Source organism: Cynocephalus volans, chromosome 8 (assembly GCF_027409185.1).
Source record: "Cynocephalus volans isolate mCynVol1 chromosome 8, mCynVol1.pri, whole genome shotgun sequence".
NCBI classification, from domain to species: domain Eukaryota; kingdom Metazoa; phylum Chordata; class Mammalia; order Dermoptera; family Cynocephalidae; genus Cynocephalus; species Cynocephalus volans.
This window is the reverse complement of record NC_084467.1, coordinates 4,662,480-4,681,150: the sequence shown is the minus strand read 5'-3', so window position 1 is coordinate 4,681,150 and position 18,671 is coordinate 4,662,480. Positions and strand designations below refer to the sequence as shown.

General features: G+C 64.2%; 3 protein-coding genes across 3 annotated transcripts; 1 reads left to right on the top strand and 2 right to left on the bottom strand.

Annotated features, from left to right (window-relative positions):
* Positions 1-2,061: 2,061 nt before the first annotated feature.
* On the bottom strand, positions 2,062-3,282 carry LOC134384049 (proline-rich protein 2-like). Its single transcript, XM_063105689.1, has one exon. It carries the CDS (start codon positions 3,280-3,282, stop codon positions 2,062-2,064), a length of 1,221 nt encoding a protein of 406 aa, XP_062961759.1.
* GPR153 (G protein-coupled receptor 153) lies at positions 2,557-12,959 on the top strand. Its single transcript, XM_063105555.1, has 6 exons — positions 2,557-2,611; positions 6,813-7,280; positions 7,693-8,122; positions 8,967-9,159; positions 9,811-9,995; positions 10,462-12,959. Exons 2-6 carry the CDS (start codon positions 6,925-6,927, stop codon positions 11,032-11,034), a joined length of 1,737 nt encoding a protein of 578 aa, XP_062961625.1. The 5' UTR covers positions 2,557-2,611; positions 6,813-6,924; the 3' UTR covers positions 11,035-12,959.
* Positions 12,960-14,624: 1,665 nt separating this feature from the next.
* HES3 (hes family bHLH transcription factor 3) lies at positions 14,625-16,857 on the bottom strand. The gene is made up of 3 exons (XM_063103786.1): positions 16,777-16,857; positions 16,601-16,682; positions 14,625-14,998 (listed from the first exon to the last, which is right to left on the bottom strand). Exons 1-3 carry the CDS (start codon positions 16,855-16,857, stop codon positions 14,625-14,627), a joined length of 537 nt encoding a protein of 178 aa, XP_062959856.1.
* Positions 16,858-18,671: the final 1,814 nt, after the last annotated feature.

Below are 18,671 nucleotides of genomic sequence, written 5' to 3'. Positions count from 1 at the left end.
CACTGTGTATCTGGGTGCATCTGGTCCAGCAGCCTCAGGGGCAGGTGAGCTGCCAATGCCACTGCAGGGGCCAGGGCCCCACCCCTCATCCGCAGCTGAGAAAGGCCCCTCTGCTGAAGCCCAAACATCTGTCCTTGCGCCTGGAGAAGGAGAAGGGCCCAGCAACAGCTGCAGCCTTGCACAAGGCTCCCTCGGGCCCCTGGGGAGAGAAAATTCGGCTCCAGATGTGCAGAAACACTCGCCAAGAGTTTCGGAATCTGTCTCGGGCCTGATCCCAGCTGACAGGGTTATTTCCTGCCTGGGAGCAGCAGGGAGAGGGAACAGGCTACAGACACCCTGCCCTGCCCTGTGGCCCCCTGGAGACTGGCCTCAGGCAGCCTCCACCTCCAGCTCCACCCACGACCCATGCCCGGGTGGTTCCCTGTACTCAACATGGTGAGACCACCGCCCTTTGGGGCAAGCAGGCGGCTCAGCCCAGGACAAGCCGAATGGAGAGGTCTGAAACCAGAGCTGTCCATGCCATCCGCAACAGTGCCTGAGCCCAGGGGCGCATGAGCGGAGTGGGTCTCCGGACATCTACATCCTTCATAAGAAGGTTGCCCTGATCAGACTCTCAAGTTCAGTCCTGGCTTGGCCGCTCACCCATGTGGCTTTGGACAAGGCAGTGACCTGAAACCCACCGCCCAGGTGCCAGGTGTGTGAAGCACTTAGCACCAGCCCCAACTCAGCATGGAATGAGTCAGGCCCCCAGGGCAGCAGACAGAGGCCCACTTCCCACCTCCCTCAAAGCCAGCTGGGGCCTGGAGAGGCACTGGCACAGGCCGCCAGTGGGGGAGCCAGGCTGGGTGAGCAGAGCCTGCCCTGTGCCAGCGGGCCAGCAGCAAGGTTCTTGGTGGCTGAACTGCCTGACTCTGGGTGAGACAGTTTGCCTTAGAAATGCCATACTTGATTACAGCCGCCCTGTGCCAGCCTCCCACTGCTGTGGCCTATTTATAACCAGTCTGACAGTGGATCTGCGTGCATGTGTGTGCTGTGAGCGTGTCTGTGTGTATTGGGGTGGGGCCCCAGAAGCCATAGGGAGTGTGGCAGTGTGCATTGCCCAGACCCCCCGTTCTCCTGATCCTATGTTATTGTGGAGTCTTTTCTCTACACCTTTACTTTTGTCTCAGGACTGATCCTAAGGCCCACCCTGGGCCCCCTAAAAGCTGCTCAGGGATCTGGGGCTGTGGGAATGGTTTAAGCAGGTGCAGGAGCCAGGCTAGGAATGCTGTGGGCAGCCCTGCCTGGCCCAGGCAAGCACCAAGCTGCTGTTTTGTCGTTTTTCTCTCTCTCTTTTTTTTTTTTGGCAGATGTGGGGATCTGAAACCGTTACCTTTGTGTTATTAGGCTGTGCTCCAACCAACTGAGCTAATCCGGCAGCCCCAAGCAGCTGTTTTGGTTTTAGGTGGTTTGGGTCTTGTCCTGGTCTGGTGCCCACCTTCCTCCAAATATAGGGCTGCCCACCTATAAATGTTCCCCTGATGCACGGAAGGACAGTCCTGTGCTAGGCAGCCCTGGGTGGCCTTGGAGGCCTTGTGTGTGGTCAGGGGCTTCCTAGAAGAAGCGTGATCCTCAGTCTGGATGGGAGAGCAAGATGCCATGAGAGAGAGATGCTCCGACAGCCTGTGCACTGCTGGGAGTGCTAATGGTGGTGGGGTTGTCCAGAAGGAGGGAAGGAGGGGAGAGGGCCAGGGTGCCGGGCTGCAGACCCTGGTCTGTCCCAGCTGCGCGGTGGTGGTCAGAGCTTCAGGGAGAACATTTCTGAGCCCCTCGGGGGATGGGCAGCCCATTCACTGAATTCCCTCCGTAGACCCCCCAAGGCCCGAGGACAGGCTTGGGTCCTTCGCGGCCCTTCTCTTGCTGCCCCAGCTCCTGACTGAACATCTCCCGGTTCCTAGATGCCACCAGTCCTCAGGCCGCCCGCCGTGTCCTGTCCACGCCCCACCCTGACCGCTCACTTTAGTAAGATGTGGCTTCCTCCGGGAAGGCCTCCCTGAGCTCCCTGCCCCCAGCCCCAGGTTCTCACTGCCCGTTTCTGGCCCACGACCCCCCAGGGCTCCGAAGGCGTCGGGAACGTGGACCGACCCAAGACGGGAGCGAGCGGCCGCGGCGTGGTGGTCGGGAGGGTGGGGGGAAGGTGGAGCGCAGACGGACAGACGGACGCGGCGGCCGGTCCCGCCTCCCAGCGGGCGGGGGGGGCGGGGCGAGGGCGGGGCGGAGGCTCCGGGCGGGGACGTGCGCCCTGCTCCGCCCCCCGCCCCCGGCGGCCGAGCGCAGCCAGCGGAGCGGCGGGAGCGGAGCGCGGCCGCGGCGGAGGCGCCGAGCGGAGGGTGGGCGGGAGGAAGGGGCGGCGGGGCCGGGCCGAGGGGAGGGAGGGTGGGAGGGGCGGCCGGGCGGAGCCAAGCGGAGCGCGCCGGCCACCCGTGGCCGCCGCCAGGATGCCCCGGCCCGCGGGCAGCTCCGCCGCCGGCCACCCCCGCCGTGCCCGGCGGCCCGCGCTCGGCCCGGGGGCGCGGGAACGGCAGCCGGAGCTGGGAGCGGCGCGCAGGAGCCCCGGGCGCCCGAGTGCAGGGTGAGCGCCGCCGCCCCGGCCCGGGGGCGGCCGGGCGGGAGGACTCGGCGGGGTGGGGGCTGTCCGCGCTCTGTCGGTCGCGGGGTCCGTCCGAGGGGCCGCGGGCACCGCTCAGGGCTGGCACCTCCCCCCGACTTGGGGACCTTCGGGGTAACTTCCCCGGGGCCAAGCCCTCTCTCCGTCCGCCCGCCTCCGGGCCTGGCAGCGCCGTCCCCGGGGTCTCGCCAGGGACGAGGGGGCGGGTTTGGGGTCCCAGGCCCATCCCTGCCGAGTGCAGCCCGGAGGGTGTCCGGGGGCCGCAGTCCCGCCAGCATCCGGCTCCCCAGGCCGCCGCTCGGGCGCGCCCTCGGGGTTGGGCCGGACTGGGGGACCCACTGAGGCCCGGCAGGCGGGGCGCACCCGTTCGGGGGTCGGGGACCGCTGGGGTGGGGGACGGGCGAGGGCGCGTGAGGGGACGCGAAGGCTCCGCGCTGCGCATCCCGCCCTGGGCGGCGGCCCGGCCCGGCTCTGCGGGACCGATCGGCGGCAGCGCGGGCGGAGACCAAAGTGGGGCGGAAGCCGGGGGCGCAGGCCCTTGCGAGCCCTGCGGGAGCAGCCCGAGCCCGGGGAATCCTTTCAAGTTCTGGGTCCTCTTTGTTGCGCAATAGAGCCCCGGGGCCTCGCGGCCTCATTGGCTCGGGGCCGTGACGTCACGCCCCGGCCCCGCCCGCAGACCCTGCAGGAGGAGCAGTCAGGGCGCGGGTGGGTCCCAGGCCGGTCGCACCTGCCATCCGACCTGCGATGGGGCGGGCAGGAGGGGAGGCGGGAAGCTTTATCCTGAAACGCTGCAGGACGCTGAGTGCCACGCGGGAGGGACTTCCCAGCAGGGGGCGGGGACACCCTGGGTTCGTACTGCACTGGCGGGAGCCCAGACTGGGGTCTGGCCCCGAGTGGCCACTGCCCGCTGTGAGGAATGAACAATAGTGGTGTCTGATCACCAATGCCCTGTTCTGACACAGCCAGGCCTGTCACTCTGCACTTGGAGACCTGGTCTCTACCTCCACCACCACTATCCCAGGACGTTCCTCCCCCATCCCAGGACCACAGCGCTCAGTGGGCCCCAAACCCAGCCCTGATAACTTTCCTCTATGAGGCAAGCCCTGAGCTTCCAGCTGCAGTGTTCCCATCTGCAGTGTGGGGACAGTAGGACCCACCCTGCAGAGACAGGAGGCTCAGAAAGACCTCAGCTCTGGGAATGAAAAATGCCTTGTTCCTGAACATTTTAGGATTTGAAAGGCCGGGACTTTGGTGTCAGGCAAGCGAAGTTTGAATCCTGGCTCAGGCACAAAGTGGCTTGGGCAAATGCCTCTACCTTTCTGTGCCTCTGCTAGATCATCTTTAAAATGGGGACGACAACAGAATCCATCACATAAAGTCACTGGGGACACTAATTAGGAAGAGTGTTGCCATTTGCAGGAGGATGCTTCTGCCCTTACCCACCGGGCACCTTTTCCTGCCCACAGACCCAGAGCCCTTCCCTGCAGTAAGTCACTTAAGTTAGACGAGGGAAGAACTGCCACTGTGGGGGGTTGTGCCGGTGGCAGCCTGTGGCTCCTTCCTGACCACCCTGCACCAGTGATCAACACATGGGCAGGGTGGGCTGGGGGGCACAGCCTGCTTGGGCATCTGAGGGAAGGCCTCCCAATCTGATGGTGGAAGCGGCCCAGTGCAGGTAGAAATAGATGCTGGCCACCAGGCGCATGCTCAGGCCAGTTTCTTAATTTATGTCTGCGGCCTCCGGCCCACAGTGATCACCCACACTCTTCCTGCTCTGAACCCCCAGCAGGCTGCCAGGCACCCCACAGGCTGGAGGTCTGTCCCAGGTCCTGGTGTGGGTGAGCATGTGCTTGCTGGCAGGTCTGAGGCTCACCCACACCGCAAGCTCAGTGTCTTTTCCGTTAAGAGACAGCATAGCTCAGGGAGCTGGGAGAGCTTTAAGATGGACATTTATATGGCAAGCATTTATGGAGTGCTTACCATGTGCCAGGTTCCACTCTAAGCACTTTCCCCGGCATAGGTCTTAAACTACCCACACACACTTTCCATGGCAGGTACTATCATGTCTGGTTTACAGGTGGGGAAACTGAGGCACAGAAGAGTCAGGTAACTAGCTGGGGAGCTGGGGTTGGAGTCTAGCAGCCTGAGTTGAGTCCACACTCTTTCTGCTACACCATGTAGCCTCTACACCACAGTCAGGGAGGTTTGCTGTACACAGGAATAGCTGATGGGAGAGTCCACGGGGCAACCCCCTCTCCCACACGGGGTCTGGGGTAGGGAAGGGAAGGCTGCTTGGCAAGCAGAGACCTAATAAATGTGTGGGAAGGAATTTCCCTGGCTGCAGCCGTCCCCCATTCAAGAGGCCATTAAGGGGCCCGGGTGTGTCCAGACTAGGCTCCTCCCCTGAGTCAGAGGTCTGGGCGGGGCCAGGGCAGGGGCACAAAGATGAATGAGACGTCCCTCAGGGGTCTCTGACTGTCCAAGGGGAGTCAGACCACAGACAGACCAAAAGAACTCCGGATAAGACCAGCAGGAGGTGCCTGCCAGCTGGCCAGGAAGGCGTGGCTTTTTCTGCCTGAGGGGAGGGCCCAGGGGCCTGGCTAAGGCTGCAAGTGGCCTGTCCATCCCGAGCTGGAGACAGTCTGTCCCTGGGGGATCATGTGGCTCTGTCTGGTGCAGTAGGTGTCCATGAGGGTTAGAAGCAGTCAACAGGATTAAACATGCTCTTGGGTGAGAAGGGCCAAGTACGTGAGGGCGGGGCACATAGTAGGCCCTCACTTAACGTTACACTTCTCCCCATGGAGCTGCTCCAGGCTTCGGCCAGAGGGACGGGCTAGGGCTCTGCGCAGGGAGGCACTGAGGGCCTGACCGCCTAGCCCTGTGGCAGGATGGGGCACCTCTCCGATGTGTACCTCCCGCCAAGCAGCCTACATCTGTGGCTGACATGCAGAGGCAGTCGGCAGTTCCTCCTCAGGGACAAGGTCTGTGTGGGCTGTCTCCAGGCCCATACTGCCCAAGCCATCCAGAGCATAGTGCTGACCCCCACCCCACAGCACCCACTGTGTGCAAGGCCTGGGCCCAGGCCTTTAGAGGTGTGCTGTCTGTCCACCCGAGCCTCCCCATGGGAGACACAATATAGTTCCCATTACAGATGAGGCCACAGGTGCAGGGACCTTGTCTGAGCCACAGGGCTAGTGTGCTGGAACTTTCACCCCAGCTCATGGTTGTGCTGGGGTCTCCATTGTGGAAGGCCAGCTGGGGGCCCATTGGATGAAACAGGCTGCCCTCTCCCAGGGTGGACATGAAAGTATGGACCAGCTCACCTCCACCTCACAGGTCACTTAGGGGCTCAGGAAAATGAGAGGGAGTTTTAGGGTGCTTAATCCTCTCAGGCAGGGCCTTGTTTGGCCAAATGAAGTGGGACAAATTAAGGCAAGAGGCCCCGAGATATCCACTGTGGAGACCTGGCATGGGCCGTGCGAGGATTTTGGAATATTCGATGGCGAAGGCTTGTTCTGGGATGGGGCCAGGGCGCACATGGGGCAAGAGTGCCCATCTGGGCTCAGCCTGGCTGCTTCCCTGAGGAGGCAAGTGACCAGGAAGGAAACCCAGATTCCAAGCCTCGACTTGGAATCTTGATAGGAGTCAAGACTTGACAGGAGTGGGTAGAAGTGAGGGAACGTGCACTTATTGGACACCCCTGTCTATAGTCCCCTGGATTCCAGAGACTTGGGCAGGAGACCCCAGTAAGTAGAGAGGAGGGTGTAAGCCAGAAGCAGACAGGTAAGGTGCATCCAGGGACCCTCCATGTCTGAGTCTACATGTGCTGCTAAAACAGAATGCCTGAGACTGGGTAATTTATAAAGAACAGAAATTTGGGCTAGCTGGCTAGGTAAGTTAGAGTGTGGCCTTATAATCCCAAGGTCATGGGTTCAGATCCCTGTACTGGCTGGTGTTAAAGGCATTAAACGCATCCAAGAGGGGGTGCCCTCATGGCCTAATCACCTCTTAATACTATTACAATGGCGATTCAATTTCAGCATGAGTTTTGGAGGGGACAAACATTTAAACCACAGCACTTGCCATCTCCCACCCCAGGGGCCCCAAGAGCTCCAATGGTGCAGCCAGAGGGGGAGTCACTGAGCACTCGCCCCCCACCCCACAGATGTTCATGCTCCCTGGCGTCCCCAAGCCACCGAGTGTGAGGGCTGCTGCTCTGCACCAAGGCCCGGCTCCCAGGAGGATGCCCCGGCTGCCCACCAGCTCCCGCCTGCACCATGAGTGATGAGCGGCGGCTGCCTGGCAGTGCGGTGGGCTGGCTGGCGTGTGGAGGCCTCTCCCTGCTGGCCAACGCCTGGGGCATCCTCAGCGTCGGTGCCAAGCAGAAGAAGTGGAAGCCGCTGGAGTTCCTGCTGTGCACACTTGCGGCCACCCACATGCTCAACGTAGCGGTGCCCATCGCCACCTACGCTGTGGTGCAGCTGCGGCGGCAGCGCCCCGACTATGAGTGGAACGAAGGCCTCTGCAAGGTCTTTGTGTCCACCTTCTACACTCTCACCCTGGCCACCTGCTTCTCCGTCACCTCTCTCTCCTACCACCGCATGTGGATGGTCCGCTGGCCCGTCAACTACCGGTGAGTGCTCGAATGTCTGGCGTTCTTAGGGAGGGGCCATGCGGGCATGAACATGAAGACATACGTGGTACACCTGTGTGCACACACGAGTGCCCGCATGTGGTTTCGTCACACCTGCGGTATGCTGGGCTGGCAGGGAGGCTCAGGAGGAGCTGCTCTGGGCTGCTGAGGCATGCGCATGTAGGTGTGCATGGATGTACAGGTGTCCAGTGCAGAAATGCTTGGGAAAGGGACATGTAACAGTGCACGAGTATCTTCCGTGCAAGGGATGAGACCCGACCACACTGGTGGTGCCATGACTATGATGTATTTGAGGGCCAGGGGCAGTAGGGATCCTCTGCAGGTCCCCAGAGGACTGGGCAGACCCTGTGAGTGATGCCAGGTCCCTCTATCCCACCCCACCCCATGCCAGGCTGAGCAATGCCAAGAAGCAAGCAGTGCACACGGTCATGGGCATCTGGATGGTGTCCTTCATCCTGTCGGCCCTGCCTGCCGTCGGCTGGCATGACACCAGCGAGCGCTTCTACGCCCACGGCTGCCGCTTCATCGTGGCTGAGATAGGCCTGGGCTTCGGCGTCTGCTTCCTGCTGCTGGTAGGCGGCAGCGTAGCCATGGGCGTGGTCTGCACAGCCATTGCCCTCTTCCAGACGCTGGCCACGCAAGTGGGGCGCCGGGCCGACCGCCATGCCTTTACTGTGCCCACCATCGTGGTGGAGGACGCACAGGGCAAGCGCCGCTCCTCCATTGATGGTTCCGAGCCTGCAAAAACTTCGCTGCAGATCACGGGCCTGGTGGCCACCATCGTCGTCATCTACGACTGCCTCATGGGCTTCCCTGTGCTGGTGGGTGAGCGTGTTGGGTGGATGAGCACTTTGGGGGTTGTGGGCTCTGGGACAGCCCTGGGGCTGGGCCACCTCAGGCACTGGTGGTTGAATCCTCAAACCCAGTCCTTTGAGATGGGCATTTTACATATTTGGAAACTGAGCCCCAGAGAGGTTTAGTAGCTCTCTGAGGGTCACACAGCTTGCAAATGGCAGAACCAGCGTGATGTCCGCAGCACGCACACTCCCACTCCGTTGTGGGACTGTTAAATGTCACTCTTTCTGGGCAGGTACGATGGGGGACCAAGGGGGGCTCTCCTGGGAGAGGAGTAATGATGGTCCTTGGGCAGTGACCCAAAAGCCTCCTGGCTGGACCCTCTGCCCTTTGAGTCTCCTCTGGGATCTGAGCCCTGGGCTCCCAGAGCAGAGGAGGAGTTGGGGCAGGGGGTGGCAGAAAGGCCTCTGAACAGGCTTGAGACCCAGTTCACCAAGCCTCAGCTTCCTCATCAGAACGGGGGTGGTAATCTGTGCCCCACGTCCCTCCACAGGCAGCCATGAGGGTGACATGAGAGAAAGGACGCCCAGGGCTGCCCAGCACACTATGGAGTGCTGTGCGCACTCGGGGTTATGACTGTGCATCCCGGCAGCCAGACAGCTCTTGGTGGTCAGGGGCTTCTGCCTCCATCCACCCACTGGCTCTCTCCTCCTTCAGAGCCTAGAGTTCTGTCTCTCATTGCCTTTTCCTTCTCTGCCAGGTGGGTTGGTCTCACCTGCAGTACAGATGGGAAAACTGAGGCTGGAAGGGAAGTTATGTGATGGGGGTGGGGGGTCCTGCTGGGTGCCAGGCTGAGCCCTGTGCCCACAGGTGGTGAGCTTCAGCAGCCTGCGGGCAGATGCCTCGGCACCCTGGATGGTGCTCTGTGTGCTGTGGTGCTCTGTGACCCAGGCCCTGCTGCTGCCCGTCTTTCTCTGGGCCTGTGACCGCTACCGGGCCGACCTCAAGGCTGTCTGGGAGAAGTGCGTGGCCCTCATGGCCAATGATGAAGACTCGGATGATGGTGAGAGTGGCCCCTGGGGAGAGCGGCATCTGGGGGAGGTAATGGGTCAGTGGGAAAACAGCTGTCAGGTGACCCCTATGGTGACCCTGTTCTCATCACCACACCCCCACCACAAATGTACTTGAACCCCTAAGGGACCCCAAGCCGGGTGTCTCACAGGGCATTCTCCTGTCTGGCATGGCTACCTGGAGTTCCAGTTAAGCCAGTGCTCTGGTTAACAGAGAGTAGCTGTGGACACTGGAATGAATGTGTTCCATGGAGTTCTCAGGCCCACCCCCCCAACTTTAGGGGTTCCCAGTAAGCTTCCCAAGGAACTCCTGTAGACCCAGGCACTGTCTCCCCTCAGCAGTAACAGTGTAACCCTAGGCCAAGCCCTTGCTGTGTGCCATGTGCTGTCAGCCCCTTGGATGTATTTCATCCTCCAAGGCTCCCAAGGGAAACTCAGGCCTCACCCCACATTCTAGATGAGAAAATTGGTTGCGTGTGACCTCCCCAGTCTAACAGCTAAAGGGGGGCATAGCCAGGATTTGAATTCTGGACCCCACCCTTACCCTTTTCCAGCCCCTGCCTGTGTTTCTGTGGAGGTCCCTAGGACTCCCTCCCAGGTGACACTAAGTTTCCACGGTCCTAAAACTCTGCCCCACCCTGCAGAGACCAGCCTGGAGGGTGGCATGCCCCCGGACCTGGTATTGGAGCGCTCCCTTGATTACGGCTACGGAGGTGACTTTGTGCCCCTGGACAGGATGGCCAAGTATGAGATCTCTGCCCTGGAGGGGGGCCTGCCCCAGCTCTACCCTCTGCAGCCCTTGCAGGAGGACAAGATGCAGTACCTGCAGGTACAGACCGGGCGGGAGCTAGAGGCCATAGGTGGGTGGTGGGGTGTTCTGACCTCCCCAGGGCCTTTCCTCTCTGAGTGCCTTGCGTGCCTGCTGCAGCTCTGCAGTGGCTGCCACCTTCTGAGGACAGGCTGGCCCCCCGGTCCCAGAGCTGGTGTGGGTGGGCCTGGGCCAGGCATCCCAACCCCCGCCCCCATGTTCCCTGTCACCTGTGTTATCTCCTTCTGGCTCAGTAGCCCCCTCAAGGAGCCTTCTGCCCCACCGACCCAAGCTACAGACAACACTGAGGCTTGGACAGACTGTCACTTGCCCCGAATCTCAAAGCTCCGAGCCAGGCTGCTCTGGGGCACAGCCTGGTCACTGAGGCGCGGGCCGCCCTGCTCTGGTGTGTGTGTGTGGGGGGGAGGCATCCCTGCCCGTTGTGCAGGAGGGCAGCTCGGGGTTACAGCCCGGCCCGTCCTGGCAGGTCCCGCCCACGCGACGGTTCTCCCACGACGACGCGGACGTGTGGGCCGCCGTCCCGAGGCCCGCCTTACTGCCGCGCTGGGGCTCGGGCGAGGACCTGGCCGCGCTGGCGCAGCTGGTGCTGCCCGGCGGGCCCGACCGGCGCCGCGGCAGCCCGCTGGCCTTGGCCGAGGACGCGCCCCCGTCCCGCCCGCGCCGCCGCTCCGCCTCGGCCTCGCTGCTGCCCGACACCTTCGCCCTGACCGCCTTCGAGCGCGAGCCGCAGGCTCTGCGCCGCCCGCCCGCCGCGCCCAGGCCCTTCCCCGGCGCGCCCCCCGCCCCCGACGGCGCGGAGCTCGGCGAGGCCCCGACGTCCCCTGGCGGCGGCCGCGCACAGCGGAGCCCCGGGCTGCGCCCTGCCGCGCATGCGCACGCCGGGGCCCTGCGGTCCGGCCTGAGCGGGTCGTGGGGCGAGCCAGGGGGCCTGCACGCGGCGGGCGGCGGCGGCGGCAGCACCAGCAGCTTCCTGAGCTCGCCCTCCGAATCCTCGGGCTACGTCACGCTGCACTCGGACTCGCTGGGCTCGGCTTCCTAGGGCCCACGGACACCAGACAGGCCGTGCGCCCGCGAGGGCCACAGCACCAAAGATGCCACCGCTGTCCCACGCGCAGACATGTGTCACCCCTCCAGGGAATGGGGGGCGGCGAGCTCAGCGCCACTGTGTACCGGTTCCTCCCTGTCGGCATTGCCTTGGGACGGAGAACGACTGTCCTGGACCAGCCAGCCGCTGGGCTTGGGTAGTGAGTGACGTCCGCACGTCCAGCTGCACCTTCCCCAGCCCTGAGCAGCTGGGCTGGGGGTGCAGGGAACCCTGGGACAGAGTCACCATCAGACAACAAATTCCTGCCTCTGAGGAGCGGGAGCCAGAAGCCACTGGATCGCACACGGCTTCCCACTCTGCACTGCAACTGCCACCTCAGGGGGTTGGGGTGCAGAGGGTCTCTAAGCACAGGGGTCTTTAGGGCCCAAACAAGCTCTCCCAGCAGGTGTCCCTGCTTCTCACCTGTTCTGCCTCAGTTTCCCCATCTGTGATGAGCAGGTGACCGACTATGTTAATTCTCAGGGCTGTTTGAAGAAGTCTCCTGGTCCGTATGCCCTGGCCATTGAGTGGACTGTGTGTGAGAGGTGTCTAGGGCCCTCTGTGGGTCCTTTGTGGGGTCAGTCTCCAGCATGTGGCCTGGTGGGGCTCCCCCAGGCCTAGGGCCTCCCACTCTCGGTGCCCCTTGCCCCCTTGGGAATGCACCCTCCACCCCAGCGAAGCACAGCACTTTTGCACCATCACTGTTTGCATCACAGCCACCTTGACCACCATCAGTGTCCCCACACTCATTACTGCACCATCGTTGCCTGTCTTGCCACATTGGCCACCTCTGTGACTCCCACCGTAGAGGTTGTGGGTACATGGTGTAGACAATTAAAGCAAAGGGGGAGTAGGCTTCCTTATCCCAGTACCCATCCCTAGCCTCACCCCCAACCTATGCAGGCCTGGTCAAAAAGGGATCCTGGCTTAGAGGCTTCCCAGGTTCTGGGGTCAAGGCCTGGCCCCTGGTGACGATCCTCACCCCTAGGGGCAGGGCCTTCCTTTGCTCTCCTTCCTGTGCAGACCCCTTGCAGGCCTGGCTTTGCCATGGGCCTTGGGTCTTCCTGACCTTGAGCTGGAGGAACAGGGCAACTGCAGATGCTGTCTGCACTTGGCCCCTGCCTCCATGCAATGGCCCCTCAATGTGAAAACCTGGAGCAGGTTCCAAGGCCAGCACAGAGCCAGCCTGTGCCCTGTTCCCTCTGCCCCTCAGATGGCCAAGCCCATATCACCCTGCAGACAGTGTCACAATCCCAGAAGAGGGTGTGGGGGGTGTTGTCCAACTCTGTATGGCTTTAGAGGGTCCCTCCAGTCCCCAGCTGTGGGGAAACTGGAGGATGAGCTGACCACAGGTAAGCAAAGCAGGGGACTGCAGTCCAGCCTGGGCCATGGGAGGGGCCACCTCTGGCCAATACTGCTGTGCCTTCAAGCACCGTTATGTCACATGGGGGCAGAGGTCACCAGGTAGCCACTGTCCCCCCCTCACCTTGTCACCTTGGGTTTTCACTGTTTATTTCATATCCAACAGTAGTACTTGCAGGGGGATGTAGACCCCTGTGAAGTCCCTTCAGTCCTGGTTTTTACAAAAATAAAGGGAAGGAGTCAAGGTTTCAGGTCCCCGTACTGGCCAGCCACCAAAAAGTAAAAATAAAAGGGAGGACCCCAAGCGGAGGACCCTGGGGCCTGGGATTCTCTCCCGCACTGTCCAGCCTGCAGGCCTGTGTGCTGCGTTTATAAGGAGCTTGACCATGGGCTTCCTGGGGAGGGAGCTGTCGTCTTCCCACCACTCAGCCCAGAGCCAGGGATCCGTTTGCAGTTTTTTGACAACTGAGCATTTCTCTTCTGTACAGGACCCAATAAAAACTTCCTTATGATTTTCACCTAGCATTCCGCAGCTGGTTTCATGGAAACACCCTTCTAGAACCTAACAGCTGTGCTGGCCAGCTGCCCTCAAACGTCTCTCACTGTGGAACCTGAATTCCTCCTCTAGTGCGCCATTATTTGGATTTGAGCCCCTTCTTCAGGAAGGTGCTCCGATGTCAGCCAGCGAGTGAGACGGACCTGGAGCGGCAATAGGATGAAGCGGTAGGGTGGGCACCAAAGCCCACCAGTTGGAGGAAAGACCCTATTAGCGCGGGGGACAACCACTGCCGCCAAGACGGCGTCGGCCACTGTGAGCTTGACTCAGGAGAGCGAGCAGGGCAGGACAGTTGGGACAGGGACGGGGAACGCGGGACCTGGGCCCCAGTCCCTCCTGGGGGTCCCCACGCTGGAATTCGGAGGCCACACCTTTGGGTCCGCGGTGCACGGCCGCCACCTGGCGGCCAGCGGAGGGTTTCGTCCCGGCCTCCCCGCGGGAAGCGGAGACACGAGGGGCCTCCCGGGACCCCCGCCCTCGCTCCGGAGAGCCTGCTGGGTGGGGCGGGGGAGCCGGGCCGCCGAGGCACCGTGGATCCTTCTCCCCGCGGCCGGACCAGGACGGATTTAACACACGGGCAGGGCAGGGGCACCCCTAGATCGGAAGTGTTTTATGGAAAGTTGGGATTTGTGGCTCAAAGACATCGTGGGAGAAATCGGAGCCTTTATGGCCTCTTTATTCCCACGTCGCAGGTTCGCACCGTCTTTATTCTGAGTTAGCAGCTGGCGGGAGGAGGCGCGAGGATCTCTGACCCTGCCCCCGGGCTGCCCCTCGAGGGCCGGGACCCCGGGCTACAGGCGCAGGGGCAGAGAAACTGACTTGGGACCTGCCACATGAAAGTCCCAGCGGAGCCATGACCTCATTTGTGGACCAATAAACAGGCGCTGGGCTCTGCGTGGGCCCCCCGGAGGGCGGGCCGCGGGTCTCCGCCGAGCAGAAGCGGGCCCGTCCCACGAGAGGCGCCCGGGTCCCCCCCAGGACCTGCGCGGGGCGGGGACCCTGCGAGGTGGGGCCGCCCGGGTGGGACTTCTGAGAAGGGCGGCCGGGCGGGGCGCGCCGCGTGCTGCGGGGGTGGGGGTCGGCGGAGGCCGGGAGGGTCCCCGTGGGGTGGGCTGGGGCCCCTCGGCGGCGGGGCGGGGCCCTGTGTGCGCTTTGTGCCGGTGGGAACCCGGCGCCCGCGGCCCACTGAATGGGCCGGGGCGGAGCTGCGATTCTCCTCGCTGCGAGGGGTCCGCTCTGAGCCGCTGCGGACGGCGACCTTCCCACCGAGGCGCAGCCACCGAGCGGGGGCGGGGGCGGACTGCCCGCCCGGGGCCCCTGGGAACGGGGCGCAGCCCGGGACGCCCCCACGCCCACGAGACGGTGGGGGAGGAGCCGGCGGGCCCGGCCTGGGTGCGGGCTGGAGTGGGGGTGGACTCTGCCTCGGCTCGCAGAGCCGGTCCGCGCCGGGCTCCGTGTGTGTCCCCGCGCTCGCGGGTGGGTGGCGCCCTCCAGGCCACCCCCGCCCCAGGACTCGAAAGGGCGACTGCAGGGCCCCGCCGGTCACCACGGACGCGCCCAAGACAGTCTCTGCATTTCCAGACCAGACAGACGGGGGCCCCCTTGAGTCTGAGGCCGCGCCCGGGCCTCACCAGGGTCGCCACACGCGCAGACCCGGCCCGGGGCTCTCGGCGCGGCGTCCCGACGCTGGCTGCGGCGCGGGGACGCTGGTGGACGAGCCGGGGAGACCTCCGAGGAGGAAGAGCCGAGGTGGAGGGGATCGCGGGCTGCCGGCGGCCGGAGCAGGAGCCCAGACGGTGGGGACGCAGGACCCGCGCAGCTCAGGCGCCTCCCGGGCAGGCCCGGCGCTGTCCATGGTGCTGTCACACGCGCTCTCGGGCACCAGGGGGCAGCGCAGGCCGCCGCCGCCCTCCTCTCCTCGTCGAAGGAGCTGGCTCACGCCGGGCAGGCAGCCGCGGAAACCCGACGGGTACTCAGGTCCGCTGGGTACCGGCCAGAGCCCTGGGGGAGGCACGCGGACTGGAGAGATGGAGAGGGGAGGGAGGGGAGAGGGAGGGGAGAGGGGAGGGGAGGGAGAGGAGAGAGAGGGAGGGGAGAGGGGAGGGGAGGGGAGAGAGGGGAGGGGAGGGGAGAGAGGGGAGGGGAGGGGAGAGAGGGGAGGGGAGAGAGGGGAGGGGAGAGAGGGGAGGGGAGAGAGGGGAGGGGAGAGGGGAGAGGGGAGGGGAGAGAGGGGAGAGAGGGGAGGGGAGGGGAGAGAGGGGAGGGGAGAGAGGGGAGAGAGGGGAGGGGAGAGAGGGGAGGGGAGAGAGGGGAGGGGAGAGAGGGGAGGGGAGGGGAGAGAGGGGAGGGGAGGGGAGAGAGGGGAGGGGAGGGGAGAGAGCGGAGGGGAGAGAGGGGAGAGAGGGGAGGGGAGGGGAGGGGAGGGGAGGGGAGAGGGGAGGGGAGGGGAGAGAGGGGAGGGGAGGGGAGAGAGGGGAGGGGAGAGAGGGGAGGGGAGGGGAGAGAGGGGAGGGGAGGGGAGAGAGCGGAGGGGAGAGAGGGGAGAGAGGGGAGGGGAGGGGAGGGGAGGGGAGGGGAGAGGGGAGGGGAGGGGAGAGAGGGGAGGGGAGAGAGGGGAGAGAGGGGAGGGGAGGGGAGGGGAGGGGAGGGGAGGGGAGGGGAGGGGAGGGGAGGGGAGAGGGGAGGGGAGGGGAGAGAGGGAAGGGGAGGGGAGGGGAGAGAGATGGGGGTGGAGGGGAGGGGAGAAAGGGGAGGGGAGAGAGGGGAGGGGAGGGGAGAGAGGGGAGGGGAGAGAGGGGAGAGAGGGGAGGGGAGGGGAGAGAGGGAAGGGGAGGAGAGGGGAGCGGAGAGAGGGAAGGGGAGGGGAGGGGAGGGGAGAGAGATGGGGGTGGAGGGGAGGGGAGAAAGGGGAGGGGAGAAAGGGGAGGGGAGGGGAGAGAGGGGAGGGGAGGGGAGGGGAGGGGAAAGAGGGGGTGAGGGGGAGAGAGGGGAGGAGAGAAAGGGGAGGGGAGAGAGGGGAGGGGAGGGGAGGGGGAGAGAGGGGGTGAGGGGGAGAGAGGGGGTGAGGGGGTGAGGGGGAGAGAGGGGGTGAGGGGGAGAGAGGGGGTGAGGGAGAGAGAGGGGGTGAGGTAGAGAGAGCGGGTGAGGGGGAGAGAGGGGAGGGGAGAGGAGAAGTGTGGAGGGGAAGGGAGGCGACCCTTCCGCGGCATGTGCACCCCAGGCTCCGACCTGCAGCCAGCCCGGTCACAGGCCCCCGGCCCTCCGGGCCTTTGCTGGGCCCCTCTCCCCCAGCTGCCCCCCTGGCCCTGCTGTCCACGCAGCCCTCCTGTCCTGGCCCTGCTGTCCACGCAGCCCTCCTGTCCTGGCCCTGCTGTCCACGCAGCCCTCCTGTCCTGGCCCTGCTGTCCACGCAGCCCTCCTGTCCTGGCCCTGCTGTCCACGCAGCCCTCCTGTCCTGGCCCTGCTGTCCACGCAGCCCTCCTGTCCTGGCCCTGCTGTCCACGCAGCCCTCCTGTCCTGGCCTTGTCGTGTCCGGGGCTGTGAGCCCACGCGTCCCGCACACATCGCCCCCTGCCTCACCTCCTGCGGGCCCTCCGTCTCTACCTTGCAGCGAGTTCTGAAGGCTTTTCATGTAGGTGACGCTCAGCTCCAGGATGTCGGCCTTCTCCAGCTTGCGTTTCCGGATCTGCCGATCCGTCGGTGGCTCTTAGCCGAGCGGCCCGAGCAGCCCGAGGCGGAGGGGTGGGGACCCCGCCATCCCCGCCCCTCCCCGGTCTCACCTGGTGCGAGTAGTGTTTCTCCAGCAGCGACTTGAGCTGCTCCAGCGACACGTTGATGCGCGCGCGTCGCTTCTTCTCCATCAGCGGCTTGGAGATCTGCGGAGGGGCACGCTTTAGAGGGCAGGGCCACCGCCCTCCCGGCTGCCGCCCCCACCCCGCGTCCCTGAGGCCCCCAGACCTTGCGGAAGCTGCCGGCGGGGCCGACGGAGCTGCCCCGGGTGGCAGGTTCAGTGCCCATGTTGCCGCGTCTGCGCCAGCAGGAGGTGGCGCTGCCTTTATAGGGGACCCTCGTTTACATATCAATGAGCCCCTCCAGACCCGGAAACCCCAAGGAGGAGGGGACAGAACCAGGAAACTCCCCACCTCCCCCCGTCCCCCTCCATAGCTCCTCTTGCTTTCAGCGCCCCTCCACCCTCCCTCAAGACCCCTTTTCCTTTCTCAATCTTTTCTTTGTCTTCCTCATCCCCACCGCTTCCTGACCTGGGCACCCCTCCCATGCCCAAGCTCTCCATGCTTGTCCTGTCCCAGTCCCGGTAGGTTCTGGGCCTCACCATTGGGCTCACTTGCCAAGTCCTCACAGGCCCATGTCTCCAAACATTCCGGGGATCGCCCACTGGGGAAGGTTCATGGGCACAGCCCGCAGCGGGTTGTCCTAATGACTGTGACAGAGCGCTCAGAGTCCCCTCGGGCCTGATAAAGACACCGAGGCCAGGAGCGGTCGCTGGCATCGCCTTTCTGCAGGCTTCACGCTCTGGCCGCGCCTGCGATGCTGCATTAGTCGCCCTAATGTTGGGACAATGCAGCGATTTTCTGCCTGTGGCCACTCAAAGCCAGGCGCAGGCTGGGCCCGTGGGGGCCGTGCAACAACATGTGTCCCATTAAAGCGTGCAGCCCTCCCGCAGGGCCCCAGCTGGCCTCCTCTGTGCTGGGACCTTGGGACCGGGAATGCTTCCGGCCAGGGTGCAGCCTGGACTCGGTGCCCTCTGACGCTGTTAGGACCCATCCCAGACTCTTCCAGCTGGGAGGCAGATGGAGTGAGCCAAACTGGGAATCTACTCCCCTGGGCCTTCTCTCAGTCCCACGAATGCATGTTGGGGTTGGGGAGGCCACTGACATTCCGGGGAGAGCTTCGGCCTGCTCTTTGGGAGGCGCAGGGCCCTCCGCTCCTTCTCACTATTCAGGCTGCGGCTGGAGGCCCAGGGAGCCGGCAGAGGAGGCATCTGGGGCACCTGCCCTACTCTGGGGCACCTGCCCTAGCATCGGCTGGGCCCTAGGCCCTGCAGCAGGGCCCCAGTGCCATCTCTCAGTTGGTCCCGAGGAGGCTGGACTTCAGTAGCTATCTATGACTGGCAGGAAGGGTGATCTCCAGAGAAATCCCTGGGTTCAAATCTGGACATCTCCCTTTAGAGGACTCTCATGGCCTTAGTTTGGGGGTTTGTAAAATGGGGTTCCGAGCAATGCGGCCCCCACGGTTGCTTGTGAGGGCGGCAGGGAAGTAGCAAAAGTTCTGCAGTTGAGCTCTGTGGCAGAGGAGTGAACAATTGGCTTCTGCAGGGCCTCGGAGCGGGGGGAGGGGAATTTCTGGGTCCGGGTGGACCCCCCAGGTCTCTGGAGCCGAGGAATCTTCCCCTGCACCCGCCTCGCCCTGGGTATTGACGTGCCTGCCGGGGCAGCCGCGTTCCCAGGCGCCGAGCAGCGTGGAGAATCGATCTCCGCCCCCCGCCCCCCGCCCCTTTCTGGACAAGGCAGCGGCGACAGCAGCCCTAGAGGGCTCTTCCTCCCGGCCGCAGGGCCCACGGGCCAGATCCGGGCCGGCCTGGGCCCGAGGAAGGCGGCGGGACAGAAGCCGGGCGGCGGGCACTGGCACGCGCCGGGCAGCTTTGAAGGGACAGGGC